Below are 18,398 nucleotides of genomic sequence, written 5' to 3'. Positions count from 1 at the left end.
GACAAAAAAAGCATTCTCTCTATCCAGACTCTCTGAGGTAAGTTGAAGGATATTTTCCAAGTTTGTATTATCGTCAACCATCAAGGTGCATGTTCTAGCACTTAGATCAAGCTCTTCACGAGATAGAGATACACTATCTACCTCTCCATGCGCATCAAACTGTATATTTATTCCATGCTCAGGGTTGTATATAAGCGGATTTGGATCTATAAGTGTATTAGCTAAGGAGATGGATGCACCTTTAACTGTTTCTTCAGTTTCACTCAGTAATTTATATATTATATTTCGCATAGTAGAATCTTCATCTAAACTGTATGTAAGATGCTGACAGATATTATTCTTGATTATTTTTAGAATGGTTTCCTTTTTCTGTTCACTAAGCTCCTTGCTTTCTATTTTTAGATTATCCTTAAGTATGCGCTTTAGTATATTCATATGACTTATTGTTCTAACTGATGTGATAGATGCATCATTTCTATCCATAGACTGGCACTTCTTTAGTATTCCTTCAGTATTGATTATTAGTTTTACTTCTCTCATTGCCATATTACAAAATTTTAATAGCAAAAAAATAATTTAAGGAGCAGGGGTTTCCTAAGGCGGAAATATTTTATTTTTATTTTTTATGCCCATATAATGCCAATAAAATTAGTTAAAGCTAAGAGCTTTAGCACATCTTTCAATGACTAGATAGCTGTATGAGCTGCTTTTTCTTCGAAACCATAAGAGAATACTTGATACTCTATTCGGAGTTTTAATAGTGTTCCATATTACCTCTTATAGTTTCTGTGATAGTATGTCCCAAAAAGATTATGGTTTGGCAACGTAAAAGCAATAAACTTAAAACTAATTTATTTTGATAGTAGCTGGCTAAGCCAGATAGCTCAAGACATGTTATGACTGTTCATGTTTCTCAGCTGTCTGCTGTCCATAACATGATATAAACTATCGCTGTCACTGTTTGCAGTAGTTGTTGGTTTGCTCTTCGAATGATGGTTGGCATATGCCATTGATCCGAGTACAAGAAGGCCACCAGCTAATACTTTTCCAAGAGTGCTTGTCCGAGCCTTTGCACCTGTTGTGCTAGACTCTGCTTTACCAGACATGTCTAGTGTTTGGTGCTGCTCAATTAGCTCATCCACCTCCATTTTTTCGACTGATTCTGGCTCGTCTGTTACTACCACTCGTACGTTTAGTAGTTTTGCAAGTTCTTTCATTTTCTTGAGAATGTGCTGTTTCTGAACTGGGCTTAAGCCAGGTAATATACTTGAGATAACTGGAAAAATATTAATATCTCTATGAAATAATCTTGCTTGTTCAGTATCAAAGTTTGATAAATATATCTTATTATCTAGGAAATTAATTTCGTGTAGTATACTTTTTATCTCTTCTTCCTCTTTTCTTACTGCCTCCTGGTACTCCTGCGAGTCTGGATCAAGATCGGTTGTGTTTTTCCACTCTGTCAGACTCTTTTCTTTTTTACCCCACTTTTCTTTTTCGTTGTCAACAGACTTGTATAGTATTTTTCCTTCATCACGTAGTTTTACTAATCTGTCAGTCATTATTTCTAACAAACCATCATTTTCATCTATATAGTCTTCACTAAAGTTGCTCAAGTCTGCTTTTATTTTCAGCACCTTTGGCTCACCTTTTCCACCTAATATATCGGTGTTGCTTGCCATATAGTCAAACGATTTAAGCATATTGTTGTATACCATCTTTTCACTCCAGATTTTCTGTTCGTTATTGAGAATAGAGAGGACTACTTCTAACTCTTTATCTTTAAACAAATTGCTGAGTTTTTTAGGTATATTATGTACTTTATTGTTGTCAGAGCTTTCTATTTCTTTGATGTTCTTAATTAGACCATCGATTAAATGATACTTTTTGTAAATAAGCTTTAATCCGTAGTCTACCAATAAAACTTTGTCTTTTTCTTTTGTGTATAGGTCATCTAGACTGTAGCGTCCTTTTACAGATGTATACTTTTTAAAAAGTTCTATGTCCTTTAAATTCATTGAATTCGAGACAAAATAAGCATTCTCTCTATCCAGGCTCTCTGAGGTAAGTTGGAGGATATTTTCCAAGCTTGTATCGTCAACCATCAAAGTGCATGTTCTAGTGCTTAGGTCGAGCTCTCCATTAGATAGAACTATATTATCTAGTTTTCCATGCATATCAAACTGTCTATTTATTCCATGTTCAGGATTGTATATAAGCGGATCTGGATTTATAAGTGTATTAGCTAGGGGCTTAAATGCATCTTTAACTCTTTCTTCAGTTCCATACAGTAATTCAGATACCATAGTTCGCATAATAGAACCTTCATTTAAACTGTATATAAGATGCTGAAAAATATTATTCTCGATTATTTTTAGAATAGTTTCCTTCTTTTTCTCACTAAGCTCCTTGCTTTCTATTTTTAGATTATTCTTAATTATGCGCTTCAGTATAACCATTTGGCTTATCTCTCTAACTGATGTGATAGATGCATCGTTTCTATCCATAGACTGGTACTCCTTTAGTATTTCTTCAACATTGATTGTTAGTTTAACTTCTCTCATGGTCATTACAAAAATTCTAATTGTGAAAAAATAATTTAAGGATCAGGGGCTTCCTAAGACAGGAAGATTTTATTTTTATTGTATGTATATATAGCAATAAAATTACTTAAAGTTAAGAGCTTTATCATATATTTCAATGGCTAGATAGGTGTATGCTAGATAATCTTCAACTAAGCTCATGATCAGTAGTGGTTATTTTCTGCCATCTTTCATTCTCAATGTTCCATAAAACGTGTGTTATATTCATAAGCTTCATAGTTGCTATAATGATTTACATAGCCATGCATTATTTGCCTTGAATGTATCAATCACTCTTTAATTATTGTAGCTTTGTTCTTTCAAGTTAGTATATGCAATTGGACTGTATTTGTACAAAAAGTTTGTGTGGTATAGCAAAGCAGCCCTGACTTAACTGAAAATCATAAATAGGAGCAAAATGATTTTTTTCTATGAAAAATCAGGGACGGGTCGCATTATTAAATGCAGTTACTGTCTTTTCCCTATTTATTGCAGGGTGCAAAGGAGGTGAGAGCCCCTTTATCCCGTGGGTGGAGAACAGCGATGGGCCGTACATGGACTGGAGCAGAGGAGCTGGCATGGGCAGTCCGTGCTCTTCAAGCTTTGGTTTGTCTGTGCATGGTGATCCAGCCTGGAGCGGAGGCTACTGCAGCACAGTGGATGTAATGGCACACCAATCTACGCAAACAGAGCAATGCACAGCAGAGCCGGGTATGTGCGAGAGTGTGCACAGCAGGGCATACAATATGCATGGCATGCCGAGTAGTGAAAATATTGTGGCGGATGGAGCGCACAGCACAGGTCTAGACTACATTGATCTAACTATGTTCGGTTCAGAGTGGCAGGGGTGCAGGCCTTTTGAAGAAGAGAGTATTGCTAGACAGCCCGTGCAGCTTGGACAACAGCAGCGCATGGCACATCCTGGTATGGATGTGGGCGTTTTTCATGGAGCAGAAAATACTACTATCACACCATCAATGAATGGGCATGCAGCAGCGAGTGAAAACGCAGACCTTAGTTTCATCAACCTAGATAAAGATAGTTCTATCTGGAAAGGCCTGGAGGAGTTCAGAACAATGGAGGATATGATACAGTGCTACAGCCAGCCTGAGCACTACAAGGAAATAACGCGTGCTGGTGAGAGTCCTTTTAACGAAGTAGAGAACAGTACTGCTAGGCCGTCTATAGGAGAAAAGAGAAAGACAGATGAAATAAACAGCTCATTAACCCCCTATGGTCACCAATCTATAGCGGAAGCTAAGAGGAATAGGAAAGACAGAGACCTGCCTATCCAGGGCAGCCAGATGCCACAGTCTGGAGCAACGAACGATGATGACGATGGGAGTACAGATCCTAGCACGAGCCCATGCAGTAGCATAAAATTAAAAATAGCCAAGAGACAGAGCTACAAACTGAACAAAAAGTCTATATACACACACAATGTTGACGAAAGATCCATAAAGGAGGAAATAAAAGTTAAGTCGTACCAAGCAGCTCTTAGAAAAGACATTGAAGACTTTTCTCGGCAGATCATACCAGAAACAGAGAAGAATGCGCTGTGGCACTTTATTGCAAGAAGAAGCACAACCATAAACACAAAGTACAAAGACCTTCTTGGGCTGCAAGAGCTGTCTAAGAATGGCAAAAACAGAAAAATACTGGAGAGGCTAAGGGGGTTCTATCCTGGACTGATTGACGACACGATAGAGTACATAAAAACGCACAGGCCGATGAAAAGCGATGGCGAGAGCCATTCAATAGGGTGGTGCGAAAGGCTTGGGGATGTTTACATACGGAAGGACCTCGAGCCAAATTACTATGCTCTGGAAGAGAGCAATGCCGTTGAACAGATGGACAAAAAGTACTACGCCCTGGCATGGGCAGTGCGCATGATTACAAAGCTGCCCGAGGTGTACAAAGACTTCTGCAAGATCACTCCAAATTTTATAGAAGAGACCAAGACGTCAGATATCTTCATTACAAACCTACAGAACAGCCAAATCCTTCTGAAAGTACAAGAGCTGATGCAGCCGCACGTGAAAGAAGAAAGGGCTGTTTTTTTATACGATGAGCTCTACTGTGTCTTCAAAGACATACACGGCGAAGAGGTGCTGCAGGAGCTGACAGCTGTCGATCTGTACCGAGCCATATACACAATCCTTGCAGACTTCTATGAGAACGCTGAGATAGTTAGCAGATACAGCAAGCACAGTTTAGCAGGCAAGTGCATAATATCAAACCAGAAGTACATAAAATGCAATGTGAGAGCAAGCATGGGATCAAAAGACACGGGTGGGGGAGTGCTGAGCGCAGAGTATTCGCTTGCATATAACAAGTGGAGTATTTCACTTGACATATGTGCACACTATCATGTGTACTATGTGGACAATGCAAGAGGCGAGCTCAGAAAGCTGTGCATGCCTGTGTATGCAGATGAAAGAGGAGAGAGGCACTATCTGCACACAATTAGCGACACTGTGGACCACATAAAGGAGCTATATGGAATAGAAGAGACCTTGGACATCATACACCCATTTATGCTAAACAAGGAAACTACAGAGTGGTCCTACATCAAAGAGAAAGAGAGGGGTAAGACGGCGAAAGACTTGGCAGGGTACGAGATAGTATTTTACCACATTGACGAGGACCTAGGAGAGAAAAAGTTTACTTTTGCAGAGTTTATGCCGCTAATATCCCACGATGACGACAGCTTTTGTGTGCCGCTCTTCCTTACGCCTCTGATGCAGTCGGCTGCTGACCTTGGGCCTTTTGCCGCGCTAGGAGAGCACAAAGAGCTGGGCTCGATAGAGTTTGAGGGCAGAAAGCCAGACACGTACACCTACAACCACACATACGGAGGGATGCACTACTTAAATTTGCACAAGTACTACAGCAACCTGTATATACTGCAAAATAAAAAAGAGAGCATGGACTGCTACATCATGGACTGCAAAGCAGCTAGACAAGAAGATGGCACTATTGAGGCAGCGTGGTATGTAAGAATGCCCAGCAGCGTAGATGAATACACACACTGCATTCTAGACAGCGGCTTTGCAAGAGAGGAAGGCTCAAAGAAGTTTGGCGCTCTTGTCGCAGAAATAGAGTCAAGAGAGTACTGCCAGGACAGCAAGCTGCAGGGCTTTTGGCTGAGCAATGGCCATACAGCAGGCTGCAGTGGTGCAGCATGGAAAGGGCACAAAGTGTTTAATTTGCTGCCAGACAAAAACTGCTATAAGAAGCCCATAGACGGAAAAGAACTGGAGGCGGCTAGACTGAGGATCAACCAAATTGAAAAAACTATGGAAGAGGCAGAGAAGAAGCAGGAGAGTTTGGGCAGGTTCAATAAGTCTACCGACACAAGAGAAGAAAGGCTAAAAAAGAAGTCGGAAAGCGTTAAAAAAAGCCACATCAAAAAGAAGCTGCACAATCTATACAAAGAGGTGCACACAAAGCTTTCTAAGAGGCCTGATGCAAAGGCAGAGTTTATAGTGTTCCGCAATGTGAACAGCAGCAAGTCCAACCTAGGGGCCCACAACGAGATCCTCAATGTTTTTATCTCGGGATATAACTTTAGGAAGAAGAACGATGAAAGCTAGAATAAACAGCCCTCTTTTAAATATTGTCTTTTGTTGTGCTGTTTGTCTTGTAGCCAGTACGTGCTGTTGTGTGCTATTTTGATCACTTAGAAGCGGTAGATGTAGATAGAACAGCTAAGAGATGAGCAAATAATAAAATAAAAATTGCAAAAAAAGTATGTGTACTGGTAGAGTTTTGCTATTCTGTGTTTTATTTTAGCAGAGTTTTACTTCCAGCTGGAAAAGAAATAAATAGAGTAAAAATAAGAAAATAGAAGTAAGGAAAGACTAGACAGACTAGACAGAAAATAGCAACACGCTAACTAAGTGTGTATAGGCTTTCTTTGCGTAGTGCCTTTTCATGGATAGAGTTGCATGTGCGAGATAATCTTCAGATAAACATAAGGCGAGTTTAATTGTAGTCTATTGTTGTCTCTCATTCCCGTGCTTTACAAAACTCGTGGTATTTATAGACACTCTTGTATCCTTCTCTAATTTTCTTAGTATGCTACAGTCCATCACAATGCTCTTTTATGGGTCAATATTAATATTTAGTTGATATTTGCAGGTTTTATTTCATTCCTTGCAGAGATAATCAATAATGCTGTTAATTTTATAAAAACAATGCTTAATATAAGAATTTTAATTATGTTCTCCCGGATGAATTCTGAAAAGAAGAGCTTTCTTTCTTCTGCTGCTTCTTCCACGTCTTCTGGTACTTTTACTACTTTTACATACAGCACCTTTGCAAATTCCTCTATCTTTTCGAACATGTACTGCTTCTGGCCTGGGCTCGTGGCAGACAAGAAATATAAGCTGTCAAAGAGCTCTCGAATGTTATACAGCTGCAGGTCTTCTTTTTTTATCTCGCATTTTAATGAATATATCTCCTTTTCTAGCCTAGCAATGGAGCACTTTGCTTTTTCCATCTCTTCTTCCATTTCTTTTTCTGTCTGAGCATGCTCCGGAGAGTCGCAGACAGCTGCTTCTTTCCATTTTCGTAGACTCGTCTTTTTTTCAATGTATTCTCTGGCTTCTAAATTGAGCGCGTCTGTCCTTCTTTTTATCTCCTCTTCTAGCTCAACTTTGTATATGTGTATTACTTTTTCCAGGCGCGTATTGGCCACATAGTCTTCATAAAAGCTTTCGAAGCTTGTGTCTATCTTCAGCACCTTTTTCTCATCTGCACACACTAAGAGCGTAGTCTCGTTTGCCATGTACTCTATTAGCTTGATCATGCAATTGTGCATTCTTTTTTCATGTGCAATTTTTTCTATGTTGTCCCTGATGGAAGTGAGTATTGGTAGGTCTTCTAGGCTAAGCACTCTACAAATTTCTTTTTTAACTATCTCCTGCGGTCTATTCAAAATGCCTTCTATTTCTCTGACTAGCAGAACCAACTCTTCGATCTCGTGATATTTTTCGCATATAATCTTCAGCCCGTAGTCTACTAGCGGTATGCTGTCTTTATGCAGGACGTATAGCTCGTCTAAAGTGTAGCACGTTTTGTCTAGTGCGTATTTTTTCAGAATGTCCATGCTCACTGTGTCCAATATGCCTGCAACATAAGAGAAAGACTCTCTATCCAGGCTCTCTGAAGTAAATCGGAGCAGGCTCTTGAGGCCCAAAAAGTTTGCTCCACCAATATCCAGCGTGCATGCTCTGGTACTTAGGTCAGGAATTCTAGTAAATGAGTCTATGTTTTTTTGTGTTTTATTATTGCCATTTTTTCTATTTATTCCGCGCGCTGGGCTGTATATAAACGAATTTGGTTCTATAATGCCGTTAATTAAGGAGGTAGACGCGCTTTTAAGAAGCTGGATGCTTCTACTATTCAGAGCACAGTGTAAGTTAGTCATGGCCGCTACTCCATAGATGTTGTATATAAAATACTGGTAGATGCTCTTTTTAACTATGTCCAAAATATCTCTCCTTTCTTCTTCATTGCACGCGTCGCTTTCTATTTTTAGGTTCTTTTTAAGTATGTCTTGCAGCACGGCAAAATACCTTATTTTGTTGTTGTCTGTAATATCGCTGTCTATAGTATGCTTACTGCTAGTAGACAGACAGTTCTGCACTATTCCATCAGCATCTATCTCTAATCTAACCTCTTTCATGAATGCTCTAAAATTTAAAGAGTAAAAATAATTTAGCCTTAAAAGCTTTTCCTCTCTAGGATTCTGTATTTGCCGCATACACAACTCATTTTCTGTTTAGGGCTACCCATTGCTATTCAATTAGCTCACATTACTATTTGTGTGGCGAGAGTAATTGGCGAGAATAGGGGAAAGCCAAATAAAGAACACAGATCTGCAGAGAGCAATTCTTCTTTGATGGCTTCAGGCATGCACATTGCCAAGGGACAGCTCGAGTATTATTTATTATGCCGTCTGTGGCAGCAGAAAAATATTTGCAAATGTAGGTGTAGTTTATTTAGAATGCTTGTAATTGGAAGAATATAGGCCAATCTATTCTAGTGCTCTCGGGTTTCTTAGTATACTATAATCAGCATCAGACACTCTTTCATAGATGAGCGATAGCTAATCAGCTATTGAAATATTCTATCAGATCATTCTTTGTATGAATAAGCAGTATTGTTATTATTATAAAAGCATATATAAACATAAATGCTTTAATTATCTTTGTTCTAGTTGTTTCTGTTAGAAAGGGGTATTTTTCACCAGATATCTCTTCTTCTTCGTGTATAGAAGGCCCCACTGTTTCCACCTCTACACCCAGCATTTTGGCATGTTTTTCTATCTTCTTCACGAAATACTTCTTTTGGTTTAAGCTCATACGAGATAGTAGATCTAGGCTAAGTAGAACCAATTCAATGTTTTTATGGTCCATATTTTCTTTTTCTCTTTCACATTCTAGCAAATAGATTTCATGCTCTAGATTGTTAACAGTGCGTCTTATTGTTTCCATCTCACCATTCTTCACCCTTATTTCTTGCTCGTATTCCTGTGAGTCAGAGTTTTCTGCGCCTTCCAGTGCTTTTAAGTGTGCTTCTACTTCTTTGTATTTTGCTTTTTCTGCATCAAGAGATACTTTTTCATCTTTTATTTTGCTATCCATTGCAATTATTTTCTTGTTTAACTTCTCAACTAAGCCTGTGCTGTCTATGTATTTTTTGTAGAAATAATTTAAGTTATTGGTCATCTGCAGTCTGTTTTTTCCGTCTGTTTCATCCAAGAATATGCCGTTGCTTGCCATGCACTCTATTGCTTTGATTGTTTTGCTGTGCATAATCTTCTCATGCTTGATTTCTTCTAGACTGTCAAGGACAGAAACAACTACATCTAAGCCGCCAGAACCAAACAGAGTCTCAATGTTTTCATTAATCTTTTCTTTTTGATTTTTATCACTGTTGGCTTCTGTCTCTCCGATCTCCTTATTCAGCTTTTTAATTGCATCGTATTTTTCGTGGATGATCTTCAGCCCGTAGTCTACCAATGGAATGCCAGTGTCTTTATATTCCTTAGTGTACAGGCTGGGCAGATTATAGTATTCCTCGATGCAATGGATGTTTGATACTATGTCTTTTGACTCTGGCAGACAAGAGACAGCAGAGAAGTTTTTTCTGTCCAGACCCTCTTCAGTAAACTGGAGGAGGCTTTCCAGGCCTAAAAACCTTGCATCGTCTATCTCCAGTGTGCATGCTCTAGGGCTTGGATCAACAGTTCCGTCGGACAGGGTTATATTTTCTAGCGGCTCATTTCTGTCAACCCGTCTCTTTATTCCGTGCGCTGGGCTGTATATAAGCGTATTTGGTTTTATGAGCTCCTCAAGCACGGAAATGAATGCAGTTTGAAAGTCCACGCCTTCTTTGCCCATTAATGCATCGTGTAGCTCAGACATGTGCTTTGCGCCATTAGCGTTGTATGCAAAGTGCTGAGAGGCTCTGCTCTTGACTATTTTTAGGATGCATTCCTTCTCTTTATCATTGTGCGCACTTTCTATTTTCAGATTATCGTCTTTGAACATCTCCTCTAGCATAGACAAGTGCTCTTTTGGAGTGTTTTTGCTGAGGTGCACATTTGACCCCTCTGTGTTGATGGCCTTGCATGCTTTTAGTATTTTGTCCACATTTATCTCTAACTTGACTTCTTTCATGTATCTATTGTAAAAGTTTTAGCCACAGAAAATATTTTAAATATTCGAGCTATATGATTGGTCTTGCTGGATAGATTATTGGCAAAATTTTATAAGAGAACCAGTTGAATTGTTGAATAGGGTGGCTCTTTCTCTCACAGAGCACGGAAAATAGCCCAACGATAGATAACTTGTGATGTTTAAACTTAACTACAATTTATTTTGGATGCAAACCAGCTGGAAGGATATAGGCTAGGATGCGTTAGAATCTTTTTGTTTCTTAGCCGGTGATTTTTCATGGGGTGATGCTTCTTCGCAGTCTAATATACTGTCAACATCAGCAGAGTTTTCTGTTTTAGATTTTGAATTGACAGCATACCGTGCTACTAGTAAAAAAAGACATGCAAGACCCATAGCGCTAATTATATTTTTTGTATTTGTTGGCTTTACTGGGAGAGATTCTCTTCCTTCTAGATCCCCTGATTCTACTATGTGATATTCTTCTAGATCTGCTGTTTGAGGTGCTTCTTTTGTTTCTATCATTTGATATTCTTCAGGCGCTTCTTCCACTTTCATTTCTTCAGGCACTTTTAGCTCTTCTAGCGCTGCTTCTTTATCTGTTACTATCTTTACTTTCCGTTGCCTTGCAAATTCTTTTATCTTTTTGTGTATGTATTGCTGCTGTTCTGGCGCTAGGTCATGTGAGGAACGTATATATGTTGTAACATTTTTATACCGTATATTTTCTTTCTTGCTGCTGTATTCTAGTGAATATATTTCATTTTTTATATTATTAATAGAATACTCTAGTTTTTTAATTTCTTCTCTGCTTTTTTCTTCTTTTATCGCCTGTTTGTATTTTATTTCTTCTTTTTCTAAAGCTTCTTTCTTATCCGCTATTTCTTCATCCAATTCATTTATTCTTTTATCTATTATCTCCTTTAGACCATTATTCCCACCTACATAGTTTTCATGAAACTTGTTTAAATCTGCGTTTATCACTAGTATATTTGATCTATTTTTGTCTTTTAAGAGATCGGTGCTATTTATCATATATTCTATCGCATTAATTATACCCATGTGGTTTCTCTTTTCATCAAAAATACTTCCTTTTCTTTGTCTAATCGAAATAATTATTGTTAACTCTTCCTGGGTAAATGGGCTAATGATTTCATCTACCCCTACCTTATCTCTGTATATACCTCTTCTTTTAATTCTACTACATAGATCATTAAGTTTATAATTTTTTTCGTGGATGATCTTCAGTCCGTAGTCTACCAATGGAATGCCAGTGTCTTTATATTCTTTGTTGTACAGATCTTCTAAACTGCAGTAGTCTACCTTAAAAAATTTTTTTAGATCCTGTATATTAATATTAAAGAAGTCAGCTTCATTATAGAAAAATTTTCTGTGCATGTCTTCCAAGGTTGATTGCACCATGTCTTTCAGGCTTGAAAATTTTGTATCATCGATCTGCAGTGTAAAAGTTCTACTGCTTGTGTCAATGCTGTTATCACTTTGGATAAGATTTTCTAACGATCCATCCTTGCTAATTTGTCTACTTATGCCGTGCTCTGGCCTATATATAAGCGCATTTGATTTTATGAATTCATTAAGCAGATTGACGTACGTAAGTTCAAATTTTTCATTATTTTCATCCTTCAATGTATTAGGCGAAATAAGTTCATTCAATACGTTTGGATTGTATATAAGATACTGGCATGCATCATTTACAATTATGTCCACAATGTCTTTCTTTTCTTCATCGCTGCACAAACTACTTTCTATTTGTAAAGTATCATAGTTGAATATGTTCTTTAGTATACTCAAATTTTGCTCTGGGCTATTCTTGGTATCAATTTTATCTGTGATCTGAATAGATTCACAGGTCTTTAGTATTTTCTTCACATTTATTTTCAGTTTAACTTCTTTCATTACCGCTGTAAAATTTTTAATTATAGAAGTATTTAAAGCCAAGATTTGTTTTCTGTCCACGCTATTGGTATCTTTATCACAAATTATTGGCAGATTTTTGTAAGAGTATCCAACTAGCTTACTGCACACTAATTGTTGCTAGTTATTCGATCTTTTATGCATTAAACCACATGCTCTATTGGTTATATTTTTTGTACACTGATTAGTCTAATGAAATCTGTTTGATTGATCAGATAAATAAAATACATTGATCAGCAGTATTACTGCATACTTTTCAAAGCTTCCTATCTAATAAAATATCAGATGTTCTCTAGCACTCTCTTGCAAAGCTGTTTAACCTATAGATGCATCTGCTAACGCCTTAGTTACATCTGTACAGCACATACAGTTTTACTTTTCACTCTGCCTTATTTTATTTTCTCTTTTCATGCACGCTACAGCTTCAAACAGCTACTCTGTTCTAAATAGGGATGTAGACACCAAAAAGTGCACTCAAAGAGACCCATTCCACAGCTAGTAAAAACATCACTACGAGAATTAGCTCGCTTCTAGGCTTCTAATTATGTCTACAGGAAGCACAGTCCTGCACTAGAAAGTTATAACTGGAAATGATATTTTTAGCATGAAAAATCAGGCACTGAGGAACATACTGTGCACATGCACAGCTCTTCTTTTTTTCTCTATCGTGGGATGCACAGGAGAGTGGAGCGGTCTTAGCGAGGATGCAAGCAGTGGCGCTGGTCCATGCGCGGGCAGAAGTGTAGGAAGTACAGCAGAGAATGCAGCAGACTATTTCGCCTTTCCTGCCGGTGATCTATCCACTGCTAATAACTCAGACAGTGGTGGATATATCTTTTCTAGCGCAGATGACAGTGTGCCAGGCACCTATCCTTATCCCGACTGGCAGTGCATGGCAGGGCCCTGCACAAGTAATAATAATAATCCTGGCCCATCTGGAGGCGGACACAGGACAGCAGAAGCAATGGATGGGCTGTATCTTTCTTCTGCTAATTTACTTATAGACGATGGCACAGCATGGAGCGGATACTACGACTGCACAGAGTATGGGCTGGCAGCAAACCAGCACATGCACATGGGGGAGTATACAACACAGTACGAGGCCCATGCAGACCCTTTTGACTTGGCACGCAACATGCCCAGTGCACTGCAGCATTCAGAGGGAACAGCAGATGGGGCAATAGACAGAACAAATGACACGACCCTTGATAGCATTGTGCTGGATGCGAACAGCTCCATATACGATGCAGCACAGCCAATACATATGTGGATAGACCAGTACTTCCCGCCCGCGCAGCCTACAATAGAAGAGCCTAGCCCTAGCATTACTCCTGCCTCAGCCAAAAAGAGTGCTGGTACTGCAAGAAGAACAGAAAAAAGAAAAGTAGAACAAACAGATGGAGCATTGTCTGCGCCTGTTCTCAAGCATGTGCCAAATAAGAAAAGAAAAAAGAGTGGAACGTCATTAAAACTAGCAAAAGCCTCTAGCTCTTGCCAGCAGCAAGAAAAAGAGAGTGGAGCAGAGGATATGATAGAGCTGGCCCAGAACAGCCAGGTGGTACGGTCTAGAGAAGCAAGCAGTACAGAGGAAAGAGTAAGCATTGGCATCAGCCTGTGGAACAGCAGAAGGCTGGAGAATGTGCGCAGAAGAAAATACAAGTCAAACAACAAAGTGCTGTACAGCTACAGACTCTCTGAAGGAAGTGTGAGGAACAAAGTAAAAATAAAAACATACCAGACGCAGCTGAGAAAGGAGATAGCAGAGTACTCCAGCGGCACAGCACAGGAAATAGAACAGAATGCGCTGTGGTACTTCATCGCCAGCAGAAGCACAACTCTGAGCACAAAGTACAGAGACCTTTTAGGGCTGCAGGAGCTGTTCAAGAGCGAAGGCGCAGACGAGTGCAAGCGCATAGTAGAAGGCATGAAGGGATACTATCCGCACGTGTTCATAGAGATGGCTGGGTACTTGGAGAAGCACAGGCCGATGAAAGGCGGCACTAAAGGCAGCTCAGCCGAGTGCAGCGAGACCCTGGGCGATATTTACATACGAGAAGACCTTGAGCTGAACCACTACAGCATAAGAGAGGATAAGTGGGGTGACCAGGCGAACAGAAAGTACTGCGCCCTAGCCTGTGCAGTGCGCATGATCCTCGTGCTGCCTGAGGTGTACAAGGACTTCTCTAACATCAGTGTAGAATTCATTGAGGAGACTGTGCTACTCGAAGACTCGGTCAGTGATTCGCAGCTCTGCGAGGTTCTGCTGAGAGTGCAAGAGCTGGTGCTGATGCACAGAGAAGAGAAGATGGATGGTGGTGCATACACTAATCTGTACAGGGCTCTTGAGAACATACATGGCAAAGAAGTGCTGCAGAAAGCAGGAGCTGCTGAGCTGTACAGAAAGATGTACACTCTTCTTGCTATGTTCTACGAGAAGGCAGAGACAGACGACAGAGGAATAAAGTACACTCTGGTAGGCAAGGGCGTGGTGAGGAGCCAGAAGTACATGAAGTGCAGAGTAGTGGTGGAGATGGCGCCAGAAAGCTCAGGGAAGAAAGTGCTGAGCACAGAGTATGCGTATGAAGAGGACAGATGGACTGTTTCATCTCCTGCACAGGCGCATTACCATGTGCACTATGTGGACAATACAACGGGCCATCACAGAGTGCTGTGCATGCCCATGTACGTAGACCAAAGTGGAAAAGAACAGTGTCTCCACACAATCAGTGAGATAGTAGAGTACATAAAGACACTCTATAAAATAGAGAAGCGTTCAGAAGTTATTCATCCTTTCAAAGTAGATAAACAGAGCAGAACATGGTCGTACATCAAAGAAAAAAAAGAGAGAAGCAAAACGGTGAAGGAGCTGGAAGAGTACGAGGTGGTATTCTACCACATTGAGGAGGACGTAAACATGCCAGAGCTTACATTTGCACAGTTCAGGCCTTTGCATCCCCGCAGCGAGTACAGCATTTACATTCCTCTGTTCCTCACGCCTTTAATGCGGTCAGCTCTGGAGCTTGGGCCTTTCACTGCAGTGGGAGAGCACAAAAGACTGGAGTCGGTGGAATTTGAGAACAGAGAGCCTGCTGTGTACAGGTATAATCAGGAGTACAGAGGCGCAGAGTATTCAGATGTGCACAGGTACTACAGCAATCTGTGCATCCTGCCGGAGGAAGTAGAAAGCGCAGAGTGCTACAGCATGCACTGCCAGACGGGCAGGAAGAGTGGCTGCACTGTTGAGGCTGTGTGGTATGTGCGAGTGCTGGGCAGCGTGGATGAGTACACGCACTGCGTGCCTGATGGTGCTTTCAGGGAAAAAGAAAGCTTGCAGACATTCAGGAAATTTATTGCTGTACTGGAGTCAAGAAACTACAACAAGGACAGCGAGCTGCAGGGCTTCTGGCTGGGCAATGGTAAGGCAGCGGGCAGTAGGACAGACAGTCTTATGCACAAAATAAACATATGGCTGCCGCACAGAGAGAGCGAAGAGAGCATGGCTGAGAAGAGCGTGGAGTATCTTATGCTAGAGATTGAAAGGGCAGAAGGCAAGCTAAAGGAGACGGAGGATAGAAGAAAGAGCCTGGGCGCACTGAGCAAGTACAGAGACACAGCGGAGACAAGACAGAGGAAAAAGACAGTGAACTCTCTGAAGAACAGGAAGAGAAAGAAGGTGGAGGTTTTGCACCAGGCGCTGTACGTAAAACAGGCCAGGAGACCTACGCACGCAGAGACAGAGCTTATAGTGTATCGAAGTGTGAACAGCAGCAAGAGCAATCTGGGGGCACACAACGAGATATTGGATGTGTTTATCTCCCTGTACAAGCAGAGGGAGAAGTGGTAGGAATGAATAAAGAGTGCCAGTTTATCTGCTGTGTCTTATTGTCTAGTTTATTGTTGTATTGTTTGTGCTAGTGCAAGGGCGCTGCGTACTGATGGACAGAGTAGTTAAGTACAGCTAAGTAAAATAAAATAAATTTATTAAAGTATTTGAAAATAGAAATGTATACATTAGACAGAGTAAAGCTGTATTTTGTTTTATTTTAATAGAGTTTTATTTTTCATTGCACAAAAGAATAAAGGGTTAAAGTAGAGTGGAAGGGCACAGCGAGAGAAGGAGAAGAGGAGAAGGAAACTAATGCTGCGCAGAACATAATATGGGTGCAGAGCAATGGGTATTGTCTTTTGTAGATTTCTAATTGATTGGTGGAAAAGAAAGAAAAGATATAAATAAATGTAGTTTATTTGTGGTATTGACCAGCTAGGGTCAGATGGCTCAAAGAATCACATTTATCTCATGCTCATAGGATGCATTTATAGCAAGATGCTCTTTAAAGACTGTATCTAACTAACTCCAGAAACCTTCACTGCTTGCCTTGAATAGAAAAACAATACTGCTCCTGTGAGAAAAACAAGCAAAGCTATGGATAGTATAATTGCCTGTGCCTTCTTCAGCATGCTTTCTTCTGGTTTTTCTTCTACATGTATGTTCCATTTTTTCCCATACTCTTTTATCTTCTCAACCATGTATTTTATCTGGTCTGGGTCTATATAGCCTAAAAGGCGTAGATTTCCACGAATGATACGAAGCTGCATGTCTTTCTTTTTTTTATTACACTCTAGCCAGTATATGTCGTTGTCCATATTATTGACAGAGAGAGATAGTGCTTCAATCTCTTGGTTGCTCTTTCCTTCTTTTATTGCCTGGTCTCTGTCTATCTTCTCTTGATCACGCTTTGTCTTTTTCTTTTCTATTTCTTTATTCAGTTTAGCAATTTCTTCATTTAATTTTTCGGCTAGACCGTTTTTCTTCTTTATGTAGTCTTTATTAAAGCTGCCTAGTTTGCTACTTATCGTCAGAGTTTTTTGCCCATTTTCATTGTCCAAGAGATCAGTATGATTTGCCATGTATTCTATGGTGCTAATTATGCCAAAGTACATTGCCTTTTCACTTTTGATTTTTTTTATGTTTTCGCAAACAGAAAGGGCTATCTTTAGGTCTTCCTCATCATCAAATATGCTGTTAATTTCTTGAGATATGGGTGTTCTATCTTGGGACGTGTTCTCTATATCTTTAATTTTCTTAGTCAAGGACATAATTTCAACGATTTTTCCGCTAATAAGATTCAATCCATAGTCTACAAGATCCCTGCCAGGTTTTTTAGACTTCTGGCTATACAGCTCTTTCAAGCTATAGAACTCTTTTTTCTGCAAGTATTTTTTTAAAGTGCTCATGTTATTGTCTGTCGAAGACACCAAGTTAGCAATGTACATGTAGAAATCTATATCTAAATTCTCCATGTTAAACTGATGTAGACTGCTTAGAGTCGAAAACCTCTGATAAAAAATGCCCAGAGTGTACGTCCTTTTTCTCAGATCAGGTTTTCCATCGGGTGGCATAATGCTGTCTAGTGGTTGATCATCGTCTACATATCTTTTTATGCCGTAGCATCGATCGTATATAAGAGTGTTTGGCTTTAAAAGCTCGTCAATGAGAGAGATAGCTTTGGGCTTAACTGTCCCATCTATATCTATTTCTCCCTGTAATGCAGCGCAAAAACTGGACATAACTTCCATTCCATGCGGATTGAATATAAAGTACTGATAGATTTTGCTTCTAATTATATTCAAGATTTTAGCGTTTGCCTGATTATTAATTTTATCTTCATGATTGCCGCCTTCTATTTTTATGTGGTTTTGAAATATATGGACTAGCATGCTATAATATTCTGATTTTGTGTTATATTTTGGGACTTTATCAGAACCTACAATAGACAGGCATGCTTGGAGCATTTTATTTACATCCATACTTAAATTGACTTGTTTCATTCTCCTCATGAAAGTTTTAATTACCAGAGTATTTAAAGCTGAGCATTTTTCTCTGTTTATATGATTGGTACCTTTATCACACTTAATTGGCATGGTTTTATGACAGTGCTTAATTGGCTTACTGGGCACTAATTGTTGCTGGTTATTGGATCATCCATGTATTAAACTATGTGTTCTATTGATCAGTTCATCCGTGTAGTGATTAATTTAATGTCTGTAGTATTTAGTAACAGTGTAAAAAATAAAAATAAAAAGTGAAGGATGCATGGCAGAAGAAGAATGGTTGAATAGTACTTTTATTTAGTGTTATTATGAATAGTTAAGGCATGCATTAACTAGTAGAAGTACTATTTTAACGAAGAGA

At 39.4% G+C, this 18,398-nt stretch overlaps 8 protein-coding genes across 8 annotated transcripts; 2 read left to right on the top strand and 6 right to left on the bottom strand.

Annotated features, from left to right (window-relative positions):
- On the bottom strand, positions 1 to 546 carry NEMIN01_2258 (uncharacterized protein; the record flags this gene model as incomplete). The annotated part of the gene is made up of 1 exon (XM_051478200.1): positions 1 to 546. A coding segment is annotated over one exon (546 nt), but the record flags the coding sequence as incomplete, so codon positions are not given.
- A 338-nt stretch (positions 547 to 884) lies between these two features.
- NEMIN01_2257 (uncharacterized protein) lies at positions 885 to 2,564 on the bottom strand (the record flags this gene model as incomplete). Its single annotated transcript, XM_051478199.1, has 1 exon — positions 885 to 2,564. One exon carries the CDS (start codon positions 2,562 to 2,564, stop codon positions 885 to 887), a length of 1,680 nt encoding a protein of 559 aa, XP_051334159.1.
- A 449-nt stretch (positions 2,565 to 3,013) lies between these two features.
- On the top strand, positions 3,014 to 6,178 carry NEMIN01_2256 (uncharacterized protein; the record flags this gene model as incomplete). The annotated part of the gene is made up of 1 exon (XM_051478198.1): positions 3,014 to 6,178. The coding sequence occupies one exon, from the start codon at positions 3,014 to 3,016 to the stop codon at positions 6,176 to 6,178; it is 3,165 nt and encodes a 1,054-aa protein (XP_051334158.1).
- A 530-nt stretch (positions 6,179 to 6,708) lies between these two features.
- NEMIN01_2255 (uncharacterized protein) lies at positions 6,709 to 8,274 on the bottom strand (the record flags this gene model as incomplete). Its single annotated transcript, XM_051478197.1, has 1 exon — positions 6,709 to 8,274. One exon carries the CDS (start codon positions 8,272 to 8,274, stop codon positions 6,709 to 6,711), a length of 1,566 nt encoding a protein of 521 aa, XP_051334157.1.
- A 427-nt stretch (positions 8,275 to 8,701) lies between these two features.
- Positions 8,702 to 10,273, bottom strand: NEMIN01_2254 (uncharacterized protein; the record flags this gene model as incomplete). The annotated part of the gene is made up of 1 exon (XM_051478196.1): positions 8,702 to 10,273. One exon carries the CDS (start codon positions 10,271 to 10,273, stop codon positions 8,702 to 8,704), a length of 1,572 nt encoding a protein of 523 aa, XP_051334156.1.
- A 231-nt stretch (positions 10,274 to 10,504) lies between these two features.
- NEMIN01_2253 (uncharacterized protein) lies at positions 10,505 to 12,187 on the bottom strand (the record flags this gene model as incomplete). Its single annotated transcript, XM_051478195.1, has 1 exon — positions 10,505 to 12,187. The coding sequence occupies one exon, from the start codon at positions 12,185 to 12,187 to the stop codon at positions 10,505 to 10,507; it is 1,683 nt and encodes a 560-aa protein (XP_051334155.1).
- Positions 12,188 to 12,809: 622 nt separating this feature from the next.
- On the top strand, positions 12,810 to 16,049 carry NEMIN01_2252 (uncharacterized protein; the record flags this gene model as incomplete). Its single annotated transcript, XM_051478194.1, has 1 exon — positions 12,810 to 16,049. One exon carries the CDS (start codon positions 12,810 to 12,812, stop codon positions 16,047 to 16,049), a length of 3,240 nt encoding a protein of 1,079 aa, XP_051334154.1.
- A 500-nt stretch (positions 16,050 to 16,549) lies between these two features.
- NEMIN01_2251 (uncharacterized protein) lies at positions 16,550 to 18,013 on the bottom strand (the record flags this gene model as incomplete). Its single annotated transcript, XM_051478193.1, has 1 exon — positions 16,550 to 18,013. The coding sequence occupies one exon, from the start codon at positions 18,011 to 18,013 to the stop codon at positions 16,550 to 16,552; it is 1,464 nt and encodes a 487-aa protein (XP_051334153.1).
- Positions 18,014 to 18,398: the final 385 nt, after the last annotated feature.

Source organism: Nematocida minor (genome assembly GCF_024244105.1).
Source record: "Nematocida minor strain JUm1510 chromosome Unknown 7866, whole genome shotgun sequence".
In the NCBI taxonomy this organism is placed as follows: domain Eukaryota; kingdom Fungi; phylum Microsporidia; genus Nematocida; species Nematocida minor.
The sequence above is the reverse complement of the archived record's forward strand: the minus strand, read 5'-3'. Positions and strand labels throughout refer to the sequence as shown.